Here is a 15,402-nt window from a genome sequence, read left to right on the forward strand (position 1 = left end):
ACTTAATTACACCTTCTGGTGGAACTCATTATGCCATATATACAAAATGGAAAGGACAACTGCCATGCAAAAAGGAAATTATAACAATTTCAAAAAAATTTGGGGACCATTGATAACATATTGTAATGAGTAGGCACATTTATACACTAAAGTATAATTAGAATAATGGGGAAGGGGGGATATATTGATTCATTATTGGTTTATTATTATTTTGAAAACATTACATGTATGATACGTTTGATTTGCATTATTTGTGGAGAGGTGGTGTGGGAGGGATTTAAAATATGTATTGAAATAATAAGAAATAATTTTCAAGTGATGTATAGGAATTAACTGATGTAATATTGTTCACTTGGTGTAAGATGAAAAAATGAATAAAGAATTGGAAAAAAAGATGTACTGATGTAAGAGTTTTAGTTCACTTACCTACCAACATACTTCTACTTTCAAAGAACAATACTACTGAAAAAAATAAGTATAAGAAACCTACAAGTTTTGATTGCATAAGCCATCATACCCCTTGACTCAATACATTATAAAAATCCTTTAGTAGGATCAGCTGCTATGAGTCATTTAGAATACTTATCTACCTACCAACTTTTCTCAACAGGATGGTGTCATTTTTGCTTATTCCTTTTCAGAATAAATCAGGCCCTATAAAACTCATACAGAATTGTCTGTAGACTGAAGTTTTCAGATTTTGCCAGACTTTTATATTAGACTAGCTGATGCCCCGGCGTTGCACGGGTATTTAATTATAGCAATAACACTGTAAATTGATTCAAATAAAGATACTTTATAGTGGTGAATGAAATTATTTTTTTACAGCTTAATAAAAAGTACAATATTCAAATTATAATGTGAAATATTTGATAAAATGAATACAATACAACTAACGCAAAACGTGATTATAAACAACATTTTTAGTTTCACCTCCTGGAGCAAGAACATATAAATTCTTGGGTGAACCCACCCTTGAGCAAGCAACATAGAGTTGTGGGCCGCGAGACCCCCAGAACATATCACCCCAGGTAGTGAGGGATCTGCATACCAAGTTTCGTTCAAATCGGTCAAGCCGTTTTTGAATTACTTTGAGAATGGCAGCTTTTTACATTTTTTCCATTGACATGAATGGGTGAAATCTGATTTTCTGTTTGTAGCTCCGCCCACGTGTGCAGGTGGGCTGCGAGACCCCCAGAACATATCACCCCAGGTAGTGAGGGATCTGCATACCAAGTTTCGTTCAAATCGGTCAAGCCGTTTTTGAATTACTTTGAGAATGGCAGCTTTTTACATTTTTTCCATTGACATGAATGGGTGAAATCTGATTTTATGTTTGTAGCTCCGCCCACGTGTGCAGGTGGGCCGCGAGACCCCCAGAACATATCATCCCAGGTAGTGAGGGATCTGCATACCAAGTTTTGTTCAAATCGGTCAAGCCGTTTTTACGTGATCGCGGCACATACACACACACATACATACCTCCGATTTTATATATATAGATTCAGATCTGGATCTCCGACTGGACCATTCAAAAGCATTCACTGTGTTTTTGCCGATCCAGTCTATTGTTGCTTTTTATTAAGAATTACTGCCTTGCTGAAAGACTAATCTTCTCCCCATACCAATCAACCCATCACGTCTGTGCAAGACCAACTTCTTTGCACCATCCATTTTCCTCCTCAGTTTTCAAAAGTCTCCCCGTCCCTCCTGCTGCATTCTTGAAAGGACTACCACCACCATGTTTTTCTGTAGGGATTGTGTTAGCAGGATGATATGCTGTGTTTGTTTTATGCTAAACATGTCACTCAGCATTGAGACCAAAATCCTCTCCCACATGCATGCAGTGTCCCTTCATATCATATGGCTTGTCTTTTGGGATGGATTCATTCTTGCCACCCTCCTATCCAGGTCTCACAGTAACCTTCCTCAGCAGTTTCTTTAATCCATGACTTTGGAAAGATGGCCTAACTGAAGTAGCTTTTGGTGATACAAACAAACAACTGTTCCCACTTTACAACGGACCCAACACTGCATCAAAAGACATTCAAACAAGAGTATGGAAAGGCTTTAAGAAAATTTTAATAAGTGACAACTATCCTACAATTCTTTCAGCAGCTCGGTGTTCATCAGCATGGCTTCAATGGCTTCTGTTTAAACTAATTCCCACAACAGAAAAAGCTTAGTTTTAATACAGGAATACTGAAATCAGTTCAACCACTTGGATGAATGGAGGTGAACTGTGTTTAAACTTACGAGTCTTATTAAGACTAATTAGCTCCTATTCAAAAATTTCCTAAAACAAAGGTTATAAAGACTTACATAAGGAGAAATTTGGTCTAATAACCTAATTTTCTTTCCTTGAATCCTACCAGATTAGTACAGATTACACCTCCCTATGAAAAGCACTGTGTGGCAGGCCGCCTGTCCCCCTTCAGTATTTTAACAAAACCTATAAACCACCCCCAAACATCACAACATAGTTAGTTCATATGCAATTAAACTGAATAATTACTGTTATAATCAAAGAGCCTGGATTAGCCTTGTAGAAATCAAGGAAAGAATTAACAGATAAGTCCAAATTTTTCCTTCCTCATCATCCACCAGACCAGTCCAGCTATGCAGGATTCAACACAACAGTCTCAAACCAGGTGAAACTTTGAAATAAAATCCCTAAGTATGCTCTGTCCAAAGGCACCACCATCCCTGACCAAGCAGCAGCTCTACAAATTTCCATGACCAAAATTGTGTGCATTTCCACTAGGACATTACCATTCTTCTAGTAGAATGAGCTTTAAGTCCTTTGGAACTAGTCTTCCCTTCTACTTCCTTGAGCAATCTTGCCAGAAAAGGGAGAAACAACCAGCTTATAGAGCGAAAAACCCGGTACCTTTTTTAAAATCGTTTTTTCAAAATCGGTTCCACCCAACACCACCTCTCCTGCAGCATTACAGCCTGGAAGACATTCCAGCCCCACCATTGTACCAAGATCCCATCAAAGTGCTGTTAGGTCGCGAGCTCTCTCCTCACAGAGATTTTTCTCTCGAGGACATTTCCTTTTAACTATAAAAAGAACCAATTTATTTTAAAGCCTTAAGGTTTTCCGTTTTTGTTTTTACAATTAGTTTTAGCTGTTTAAAAAAAAAAAAAAAGTGACAGGGTGCAACAGCAAGAGTCACAGGACAATGAAGTTACATACTTATTTATTTTACCATTAGCGTCTTTCTACCGGCGAAGTTTTCTCTCCACAGCGCTGTTTGTGTTCAATGGGTAAGCGCTAGGACTGGGAGGGAACTTTGTGTTCAGTGCTGACGTGAAAGCTTCTATGGACGGCAGTTCCCGCGCCAGCACTTCTCAGGCAGCAGTGCTGAAGAAATCTCTGAATGCTGCTTGCTCCCTTCCCCCAGGGCCCGGTTTTGGCACCGCAAGGGGAGGGAAGCCGACTGCTCCCGATGCCGCGTGAAGAAAAAATCCCAAACCAAAAATGGCAGAATTGGATGGCCACCGGAAAAAGACACCAGCAACAGTACAATGCTCTACTCCTTTCGTCGCTATTGGGGCAAGAAGTGGATTTCCATACATTGGCTTCAGGGAGGCTCCTACAGGCTCAGTCTCACTGGATGCAATCCTCAACCTGGCTCTGAACAAGATGTCTGCAGCCACTTCCCAGTCATCGACTCCAGCTTCTCTAACAGCTGAAGACAGCAATGGACTGTGACAGTGGTGGCAGGGAGTAAAAATTTGTATCTTCGCTGCATAAGACGCACCGACATTTCCACCCACTTTTGTGTGGAAAAAATGCGTCTTATGGAGCAAAAAATACAATATGCCTCCAAAAGATCAGACAAAAAGCTACCTGGGGCATACCACTGAGATTACCTACTGTAGAATCTCCACCGAAATACAGGACCCTTAAGGTTCAGAATGAGCCAAACAGTCCTTTCTTTCTTGGGGACAACAAAATAAATCGAAAAATGATTCAATGCCGATGAGTCAGAGAAACAAACAAATCTCTATAAACTTGAAAATGTAATGGGGTAATTTAACAAACTGAAAAGAAGCAAATCGTCTGGACCAGATCATATACTGTATATTCCAGAGTACTGATAGAAATAGTAGATTTAGTGAGGTAAGATTTTACTTTGACTAAATCCTTGTTAGCTTTATCTTATTATCCATGTCTTTGTAAGTGCTCTGTCATTTTGTTCTTTATAATAGTCATTACCAGCACCGACATAAGGCTCACCAGTCTAATTTCCCAGATCACCTCTGGAATCCTTTAAAAAAATTGCCGTTACATTGGCTGGTATCATGCTTGATTTTAAAGATAAATTACATATTACTAACAATAGCTCTGCTAGTTCATTTTTTAGATTTATTTGCAGGGGTAAGTAAACATGTGGATAAAAGGTTAGCTGGTCGATATTGTGTATCTGGATTTTCAAAGGCATTTTTTTTTTTTTTCAAATTCTTTATTCGTTTTCAATCTTACATCAAGTGCACAAACAATAAAACAATACAATTAAACACATCACTTGACAATCTTTCTGATTTATCTTACAATACATAAAATTACCACCCTCCCCTCCCATCATTCCTCTATTATTTCCCCAAAAAGAAAAATGTAAAATATACCTCCCCCTCCCCCCAATTATTAGACGGTGTATATTACAATAGAAAATGGTGTTTACTCATTACAATAAGAAGTTAATGGCTCCCAAATTTTATTAAATTTCTTATAGCTTCCTTATTATATAGCTATTGCTCTTTCCATTTTATATATGTGACATAATGAGTTCCACCTGAATTTGTAATTGAGTCTACTGTAATTTTTCCAATTACTTGTGATATGCTGAATGGTGACTCCTGTCATTATCAATAAAAGTTTATTGTTATGTGATGATATTTGGCTCTTTTTCCTCATAGACATACCAAATAGTACTGTATCATAAGATAATGCCACATGCTTTTCAAATAAACAATTTACTTGATCCCAAATTGAGTTCCAAAAGACTAAGATAAAGGGACAATAAAACAAAAGATGACGTAAAGTCCCTACTTCAAGATTACAGTGCCAACATCTATTAGACTTTGAACTATTTAACTTTTGTAGTCTAACTGGGGTCCAAAACGCTCTATGCAGAAGAAAAAACCAAGTTTGTCTCATAGATGCAGACACTGTACATCTCATCCTCCAAGACCAAATTTGTGGCCATTGAGATGCTGAAATTTGATGCTTAATCTCAATGCTCCAAATATCTCTAAGACCATTTTTGGGTTTCTTTTTAACATATTCACTTATAATTTTATACCACTGTGTGGCCTGGTGTCCCAGAGAGTCCACCTGAAAGCATAGAAATTCCAGGCTATATTGCGTATTCAGATTTTTCCATTCAGGGAACCCTACCTGAATGGCCTGCTTCAGTTGCAGCCACCTAAAACTTTATGATTTATTAAGACCATATTTATGCTGCAACTGTGAAAAATCAAGCACTTTACCATTTAAAATAACATCATTTAAAGTCCTTATACCTACAATCATCCAATGCTTCCAGATGATCTTAAATCCGCCAATTTGAATCTTGGGGTTTAGCCATATGGTTTGATTTGTTGATTTACTAATAGGAATATTTGTTAGGTTGCTGACAAATCGTAATGTTTTCCATGTGTCCATTAAAATTCTGTTATCTTTATACAGTCTAGGCATCTTGATACTAAGGACATGACAAAGATGTAAAGGAAACATGAGTCGCCATTCCAGATACAACCAATCCGGGGTGTAATCAATGAGCTCAGGGAGGATCTAATACATACCTTGGCGTAAAATATAGGCTTGATGGTACCTATAAAAGTTTGGAAAATTTACTCCGCCCTTCTTAATTGGTTTTTGTAAAGATACTAGATTGATCCTAGGAGTTTTACCTAGCCAAACAAATTTTGTAAGAATAGAATTCAATTTTTTATAAAAAGACCCCTGAAAAAAAACTGGTATCATTCCCATTGGATAACAAACTACAGGCAATATTATCATTTTAACAGTTTGAACTCTCCCCCACCAAGATAAATGCAAAGGATTCCACTGCTCACACATTTCTGTTACCTTTTTTTTTTAATTTTTTTTATTTATCATTTTAATACATCCTATATACAAAGATGTTTAAAGGAAATACAGAAATATGATACTCTCTTAGTCATAATACAAACTAAGAACTGAAATTTGAACATCCATAATAAATCATCTAATACAGTCCACAACCTGAGAAGAGACAAGATGAAAATAAAACCCCTCGGGAAAGGGGAAATATACAAAAGGAAATAAAAATATTAAGAAATAGAGCAGCTAGATCTTATCCTATCCAAAATAAAAATACCGCATGATTAACCTGTATCATTCGGACTGTGTGGAGATTCCTTTACCTTCAAGGAAAAAACCTAATTGGGCAAGTTTAAAGAAAATATATTTACTCCCCTGATAGGAAACAAAACATTTACATGGAAATCTCTGTTACCTTTTTTAATATAAATTTTTCATTCTCTTTCACCGTATCTTCTAGTGTGTTTTTAATCCAAATACCTAAATATTTTAGTCCATCTTCCTTCCATACAAATGAGAATATATCAAACAAACTCCTTGTACAATGTACATTAAGTGGAAGAATTTCAGATTTACTCCAATTTATCATATATCCTGAGAATTTTCCAAATTTTTCTATCAAAGTACCTCTTGAAAGACTCTTGAGTAAATTAGAGAGAGTCATGGGATAGAAGATAATGTCCTATAGTGGATTAGGAACTAGTTAAAATGATCGAAAACAGAGTAGGGTTAAATGATCAGTACTCTCAACGGAGAAAGGTAGATAATGGGGGTCCATGCCAAGACCGCTGCTTTTTAACATATTTATAAATCATTTAGAGAAGAGAATAACTAGTGAGGTAGTTAAATTTGTTGATGAGATAAAGTTGTTAAATTGCAAGAAGATTGTGAAAATTGCAAGAGGATCTTACAAGACTAGGCAACTCAATGGTAGATGAAGTTTCATGTGAACGAGTACAAAAATAATACATGTGGGAAAGAGGAACTTAACAGCTACATAATGCAAGATTCCACATTAGGAGTCACCACCCAGAAAAAAATATCTAGGTATCATCGTTTGATAACACATTGAAACTCTCTACTCAGTATAAGCGGCAGAGCAGAAAGCAAATAGAATATTAGGAAAGGAATGGAAAACAAAAATGAGAATGTTATCATGCCTTTCTATTGCTCCAAGTTGTGATCACACCTCAAATACTGTGTGCAATTCTAACCATCGCATCTCAAAAAAGATATAGTGGAATTAGAAAAGGTACAGAGAAGGGTGATAAAAATGATAAAGGAAATGGGCTCTTCAGCTTGGTGAAGAAATGGATGAGAGAGGAAATATGATAGAAATCTATAAAATACTGAGTGGAGTAGAATGGGTAGATGTGAATCGCTTGTTTAACCTAAACATACAAGGACTAGGGAGCATGCAATGAAGCTACTAAGAAGTACCGTATTTTCACGCAAATAACGCGCACCCGTATAAAACGCGCACACGGGTATAGCGCGCAGAAATCACGATGATATGTACAAAAACTTTGGTATACCGCGCTCACGGGTATACCGCGCATGCTGCCCGACGCTCCTTTCGCCCGCCCTGACTTTCCGTGCGCTGTCCCGACTCTCCGTTCACCCCCCCTGACTTCCGTGCACTGTCCCCCCTTGAAGGTCTGTCCCCATCCTGAAAGCCTGATGCCCCCCCCGACGTCCGATACATCCCTCCCCCCGAAGGACCGCCGACTCCCCAACAATATCGGGCCAGGAGGGAGCCCAAATCCTCCTGGCCACGGCGACCCCCTAACCCCACCCCGCACTACATTACGGGCAGAAGGGATCCCAGGCCCTCCTGCCCTCGACGCAAACCCCCCTCCCCCCAACGACCGCCCCCCCCAAGAACCTCCGACCGCCCCCCCAGCCGACCCGCGACCCCCCTGGCGACCCCCACGACCCCCCCACCCCCCTTCCCCGTACCTTTGGTAGTTGGGCCAGAAGGGAGCCCAAACCCTCCTGGCCACGGCGACCCCCTAACCCCACCCCGCACTACATTACGGGCAGGAGGGATCCCAGGCCCTCCTGCCCTCGACGCAAACCCCCCCCCCCCCCAACGACCGCCCCCCCCAAGAACCTCCGACCGCCCCCCCAGCCGACCCGCGACCCCCTGGCGACCCCCACGACCCCCCCACCCCCCTTCCCCGTACCTTTGGTAGTTGGCCGGACAGACGGGAGCCAAACCCGCCTGTCCGGCAGGCAGCCAACGAAGGAATGAGGCCGGATTGGCCCATCCAACCTAAAGCTCCACCTACTGGTGGGGCCTAAGGCGCGTGGGCCAATCAGAATAGGCCCTGGAGCCTTAGGTCCCACCTGGGGGCGCGGCCTGAGGCACATGGTCGGGTTGGGCCCATGTGCCTCAGGCCGCGCCCCCAGGTGGGACCTAAGGCTCCAGGGCCTATTCTGATTGGCCCACGCGCCTTAGGCCCCACCAGTAGGCGGAGCTTTAGGATGGATGGGCCAATCCGGCCTCATTCCTTCGTTGGCTGCCTGCCGGACAGGCGGGTTTGGCTCCCGTCTGTCCGGCCAACTACCAAAGGTACGGGGAAGGGGGGTGGGGGGGTCGTGGGGGTCGCGAGGGGGATCGCGGGTCGGCTGGGGGGCGGTCGGAGGTTCTTGGGGGGGGCGGTCGTTGGGGGGGAGGGGGGTTTGCGTCGAGGGCAGGAGGGCCTGGGATCCCTCCTGCCCGTAATGTAGTGGGGGGTGGGGTTAGGGGGTCGCCGTGGCCAGGAGGGTTTGGGCTCCCTTCTGGCCCAACTACCAAAGGTACGGGGAAGGGGGGTGGGGGGTCGTGGGGGTCACCAGGGGGGGTCGCGGGTCGGCTGGGGGGGCGGTCGGAGGTTCTTGGGGGGGGCGGTCGTTGGAGGGAAGGGGGTTTGCGTCGAGGGCAGGAGGGCCTGGGATCCCTCCTGCCCGTAATGTAGTGCGGGGTGGGGTTAGGGGGTCGCCGTGGCCAGGAGGGTTTGGGCTCCCTTCTGGCCCGATATTGTCGGGAAGTCGGCGGTCCTTCGGGGTGGGGGTGCGAGTGGTCCTGCCGGGGGGGGGGGATGTATCGGACGTCGGGGAGTCGGCCGGGCAAGAGGGCTTGGGCTCTCTCTTGCTCCGATCGTGGATGCGGGTGCGGGTGGGAGCGCGTGCGAGCGGTCGTTCGGGGTGAGGGTGCGAGCGGTCCTGCTGGGGGGGTGAATCGGGCGTCGGGCGGGGTGGGAACTATGTTTTAAAACTTTTGTATACCGCGCTCACGCATATAACGCGCGAGGGGTATGCGCGGTAGGTAAAAACGTGTATAACGCGCGCGTTATATGCGTGAAAATACGGTAAGTTTAAAACAAAACCAGAGAAAATATTTATTCAAGTACACATTAAGTGAACTCTGGAATTTGTTGCCAGAGAATATGGTAAAAGCAGTTACCTTAGCAGTGGTTTAAAAAAAAAAAAAAAGTTTGGATAATTTCCTAAAAGAAAAGTCCATAAGCCATTATTAAGATGGACTTGGGGAAAATCTACTGCTTATTTCTAAGATAAGCAGTATAAAATCTGTTTTACTCTCAGGTACTTGTGACCTGGATTGACCACTTTTGAAAACAGGATAATGGGCTTGATGGACCTTCAGTATGTCCCTGTATGGTAATGCTTACGTGCTTAAGTTCCACGGCAGTACTGACTCAAAGGCTCTCACAGCAAACAATGATACAAAGTCCATTGTTTGAGCCCTGTTTAGCCAAATGTCCATCTAAGCTTTACAAACTAAAACCTAGCCATACCGCCTCCAAGACCCATTGATTGGAGATAAAGAAAAATTATATCTTAACTAAATTGTCTTTCTTTTCGTTACAGCAGATGAATCCAGAGACTTGTGGATTAGGATAATCTACCAGCAAGTGGAGAGCGGAGATAGAGAGCATTTAAACTGAGCTCTGTCACAGAGGATGTCATGGCTCCTTGGTCAGCCAGTATTTCTCTTAACAAAGCATAAGGACAATTAGTAAAAACAATGATATAAGTAGGAATCCTTCTTCAGACACTCATATGAATCTGACAACAATCAAAACTCAATGACAGCAGAAGGCTAAACACCAAAGTAAGAAAAGGAAATTTGAAAGGAAGGTACAATGGATTCATCTGCAAGACAATTTTCCTACCTTATCAGCAGCAGATGAATCCAGACTTTTGAGATGGGATAGCAAAAGTTATGCAAAAAAGCCAATGTCACAAAGGAGGCTAGCGAGTTAGCTGCCACTCAAAAATTGAGAACCAGTGAAATTAAGTGACTGGATTTTCTGAAGGAAAATATCTTTATCCGCAGATATGGGGGGCCAAAGATTAAAATAGAAAGAAGCCATTCACAGTCACAGACCAGAAGAGGATAAGGGTCCAGTGTCACCACATAGTTATGGGTAACTAGCCCAGCCACACAGCAGCATGACAGCTATAGAGAGGGAGCGGAGCATCACAACTGAGCAATGAAGCAAATCCCATGCTTAGAAGAGGAGGCATGGACCACTAATCTCTATAAAACTGAACTCTAAATCCAATACTGCAAGGAGATAAGTTGAATTAGTAAAGATGGAGCAGAGGACCTGTGCTATGAAGAAAAGGTGTTATACTGCCCCAAAAAGGCAGAAACTATATTTAGAAATGGGACAGACCAATACCTGTAGAGGAGGCTCAGCCTACTCGCAGCAATGGAACCGTGCTACCATGCAGAGCTGAGTTGTGTTCTGAAGTCCAAACACGAGTTGTGTTTCATATTCTGAGCTGGAGAAGGACTACCCCATATTCTGAGCTGGAGAAGGTCAGAAGACATATCCCTTCATCAGGGGCAGAGCTGAAATACAGAACTCCTGACCTTAGAGAAGTCTGTCAGGCCTCAGGAGGAAGATGCTACACCCAACATTAAAGATGGAGAATAGAAAGAGCTGAGGTCCTGTAAGGATGAAGCTGTTGCTCCCTTAAGACGAAGCCATGCTCTCCATACAGCGAAGAAGCTATGTTCCACAGACAGAGACGAAGCTGTGCTTCTCTGACAGATGAGGCCAAGGACTGTGCAAAGATATGAAGGTGTACACCAGAGGCTGAGAAAGGCTGAGCAAGAGAAGAAGCTTAGGTCTACAGACAGTGATGAAAGTGTGATTAACCAAATATCTTGCCTCAGATTTCTTTCTACAATGGTCCCAGTAGCACCTCCTTCTGACCCAAACTCTCCTTCTCCTGATATTTAAAAAAAAAAAAAAAAAAAGTTGATAGTATAGCGGAATGCCTTACCCCTTGCCTAAGCCTCTCTCACACCCTGTACCTTTAATTAGCACGAGTGATGCTCACTCACTCCTGTCTCCAGTGTTGTCATCTTCAAGATGGTAGCACCCAGCACAGAACAGGATGCACAGAACAGGATCAACCTTTCCTATCAACGCCTGAGCCAATCATCACACAGGCCAGACAAGAAAGTGATTTTTAGCAATGAGCTGCAAATTATTGCTGCAATTTTAATGCAGCGGTAATTTGCATGCTCACTGATTACAGCATGCCACATATTTTTGTAAGGCTAATTTCATGGTAGACTGCGAGCTGTGCTAGGCTTTCTGCATAGTGCCAGAAATTTTAAGGTGAGCACCTCTTGGAGTGGGAGGAATAGCTAATAGCCTCATTACTATCCTGTACACCAGTGTTTCTCAACTTCTTCAAGCCAAGTACCCCCTAAGTCTAACAAATATCAACCGAATACACCTGCGCAGGCTCCGACCCAACCTCACCATCATAATAATAGTACTAATTGTAATGCAATTTCTTCCATCCATTTTTCATATACACATAATATAATCCTAATACATAAAGGTAACCACAAAATTTAAAAAAACACAAAGCACACTATATGCCAAGAAAATGTTAATTATCATTTATATTTGGGGGGTTTCAAAAAAGGTCAAGGCAGATGACTTTAAAATATGCAATGTCTCCTAAATAACTATAGAAAATAGACAAATATAGTGCAAAATATAGACAGCAGATATAAATTCTCATAACTGACACATTTCAATCACTAAATTGAAAATAAAATCATTTTTCTTACCTTTGCTTTCTTACTTTTGCTGTCTGGTGATTTCATGAGTCTCTGGTTGCACTTCCTTCTCACAGTGCATCCAATATTTCTTTCTTTCTGCCTCCCACATGCTTCCTCTCCTCCAGACCTCATTCCATTCCCCTTCCAACATCTCTCTCTGTCCCCTTCCATGAGTCCAACTTTTCTTCCTCTCTCCTCCACCCCCATTAGCAACATATCTCCCTCTCTCTCTCTCAATGCCCTCTTCTCATTCCCTCCCTTGCTGCAAAGGGAGTGGAGAAAAAGAGAGAGTGATCCAGAGTACATCTCTCCCACTCCCTCTACTGAAATATCCAATATTTATCCCTCCTTTCCACCAGTCCAACATCTCTCTGCCTCCTGCATGCTTCCTCTCCTTCAGTTCTCATTCCCTCCCCATCCAACATTTCTCACTTTCTTCCTCCACGAGTCCAACTTTTTTCTTCTCTCCTCGACCCCTATTGGCAACAAGTCTCCTCCCTCTTTCTTTTACTGTCCATCTGTTTTGAAAGATCCAGGCATCTCTCCCACTCCCTCTACTGTCACAGACAACATTTCTCCCATTCTCATTCCTGGATCATGTGCAGCATTTTGCACCACTGCCCACCAGCCCCACGTTCATTTCTCTTCTTTCACCCCTTTCCAGCATAATGCCACATCTCTCCCTCAATCACTATGTCCATCATTCCGCCCCCTTGTAAATCCCCTTCAATCTGTCCCTCTGTTCTCTCTCCACCACCATATCCAACATTTCTCCCTCTCATTCTCTTCCCCATGCATCTCTACTTCACTCCTCTCTTTCTCTATGCCCAATTTTCCTCCTTCTTCTTTTCCCCATAAGCCACTATCTCCTTCCCTCTCACTCACACAATCATGCCCAATTCTCCCTTTCTATTCCCTCCTTCCTATGTCCCAAGTTAGTGCCCCTTCCTCCCTCCCTTCTATGTCCCATGTTCATGCCACCTCCCTTACTTGTGAGTCGAGTTTGTGCCCCCTCTCCCTCTCTGCCTTCCAGCTGTTGTCCCAGAATTGTGTCCCAACGCGCTCCTCCCCCCATCCTTTCTCCCTTTGTCACAGAAAGATTGTGTCCCCTCACTTGTTTGAGCAGCACTTGCTCCATCTACCTTCAGCGACTTGTTGGGGTGGGGATGCATAGGCAACAAGTCACACGCTGCATATGGCTGACCCACAAGCTTTCCCTCCAATGTCAACCTTGACATCGGAGAGAAGGATTCTGGACAACACCAATGCTGCTGGCTGCGCGTCCCCCCAACAAGCCGCTGAAGGAGCGAGTGCGGCAAGGAGGTAACTGGGAAACACCCCCCCTGACCTGGAAGGCTTTCCTCTGATGTCAGCTCTGACATCGGAGGGAAGCCCTGTGGGTCGGGATCAGGAGGAAGGGAGGAGGGGCAGGGATCCCCGTCAGTGGCTTTAGCAGGTGGGGCGGACAGCAAGGAGAGATTCCCGGTGGCAGCAGCATGGCTTTGACAGACGGGCAGGGAATATTCTCCATGGCAGCCATGCTGTGTACCCCCAACAAGCAGCCCATGTACACCCAGGGGTACGTGTACCGCGTGTTGAGAAATGCTGGTGTACCCTAATGTCTACATACAAGTAACCTCTAGTGCTGAACCCCTTTCTGTACTCTGCGGCCAGTAACATGCACCAAACCTCTGGCTAACTGCTTGCTTCTGCACTGGACTCTTACTGTACGTTTTGCTCCAGACCCATTTGCACACTATTTGGTTCTTATGCTGGGAAGCAAAACTTTGGCCTTACTCTTGCGTTAGATTAGGAAGTCCTGCAATATCAACACACTACTCTAGGTTTCTGCTCGGCCTCTGGGAGGGGCGAGGGGAAAGTTTACCTGCAGAGGTAGAGGTCTCCCGGTCAAAGGAGGAGTTGAGTCTGGCTCGCCGGCTGCTGCTGCCACCTCTCAAAAGCGGAGAGGATTCTCCTTCGTGGGACAGCAGTGGCTCTTCTTCTTCCGACTTGTCCCTGTACAGCCTCACCGCTCCGCCAGGCACCGTCCGACAGCCCTGAGGCATTGCAGACGCGAAGAGTTCCTCTGCTGCTAATGCCACGTCCTCCTGCCGCCGTTCTTCTAGTCCCTCCCCGCAGGACGGCTGCGACCCGAGTACTTCCCCGACCCCGTCCTTCTGCGACCCGAGTCCTTCCCCGACCCCGTCCACCCGCGACTCCTCCATATGCGCCAAGAGACAGGGCGGGAGGCAGAGACCCACGACCCAAAATTAAGCAGCGGGTCGTTCAGCGACGACCGCTATCGCTTCGACCGTCATGGCTCCCGAGGCCCCAATTGTAACGGTCGGCGACAGAACGCCGGGCATTGCTCGCGATCCCGAGCGCTCCTCGCACCCACTACCCCGTAAAAAACAACTTCCCACGCACCCCGAGCACCCTCCAACCTGGTTACAGCCCCGGCTTCTCACCCTACCGAGCATGCGCCGAAGGGTACGCGAACGCGCTGCCCCCGCGTGACAAGGGGCGGGCTCTGTCTTACCTGGATGGTTATTATTAGCTCACACCCTCAGAATTTAGCACCCCAAAGTTAGAAGAACGGAGAAGTGAAATTGGTCATTTTCCTGCTTACCCACTGTACTTTTGGTATCCCCAAAGCGATCAGGTTGTACTGATAAAGTTTCAGGAAAACAGCAGCAGAAGAACTAAAAAGCCTACCTCGGGTGAGGGAGGAGGAAGGTTTCCAGATAAAAAGGCAAAGTTTCTCAAGTTAGGTGTTTAGGAATATGTATTGCCTTACAATTTATTCTTTTTTTTGTTTAAAAACTTACACACCGGTTTAAACCAAAGCAGTATACAATTTGCGACAGATTTTTGGTGTTTTATTAAACCAGCACACAGTGGCAGGTTATGCCACGGAGCACACTATCTACCTAGGACAGCAGAGTATGCGGAGGAGGGGGTTTATCTCTGGCACACACAATACACATTTCCTCCTGACACCCCCTCATCTCCTCCCACACCTGCCCTGTTAAAGTGGGAGACAGTGTTTGTGTGAGTTTTAACAAGTACAAGACAATGATGAAGAACCACAGCAGGATGTAGCAATTCAGCTCAGGTCTATTATCTTTAAATTGGGCTTGGCATGGATTAGCTGTAGCAGGGAGGGGTCAGGATTAACACCATATTGGGTTCTATGTAAATATATATTTGT

General features: G+C 44.2%; 1 protein-coding gene across 2 annotated transcripts in view; it reads right to left on the reverse strand.

Annotated features, from left to right (window-relative positions):
• Positions 1–14,714, reverse strand: part of PI4K2B (phosphatidylinositol 4-kinase type 2 beta) — a 73,970-nt gene extending 59,256 nt beyond the window's left edge. The window contains exon 1 of one of the 2 annotated variants that reach the window (XM_033948253.1): positions 14,077–14,714. In XM_033948253.1, coding sequence (XP_033804144.1) covers positions 14,077–14,416 — 340 coding nt within the window. In that variant the 5' untranslated portion in view covers positions 14,417–14,714. The remainder of the gene's footprint in view (positions 1–14,076) is intronic. The other variant, XM_033948246.1, reaches the window with a different exon arrangement.
• Positions 14,715–15,402: the final 688 nt, after the last annotated feature.

The sequence above is a fragment of the Geotrypetes seraphini genome, chromosome 1 (genome assembly GCF_902459505.1).
Source record: "Geotrypetes seraphini chromosome 1, aGeoSer1.1, whole genome shotgun sequence".
Classification (NCBI taxonomy): domain Eukaryota; kingdom Metazoa; phylum Chordata; class Amphibia; order Gymnophiona; family Dermophiidae; genus Geotrypetes; species Geotrypetes seraphini.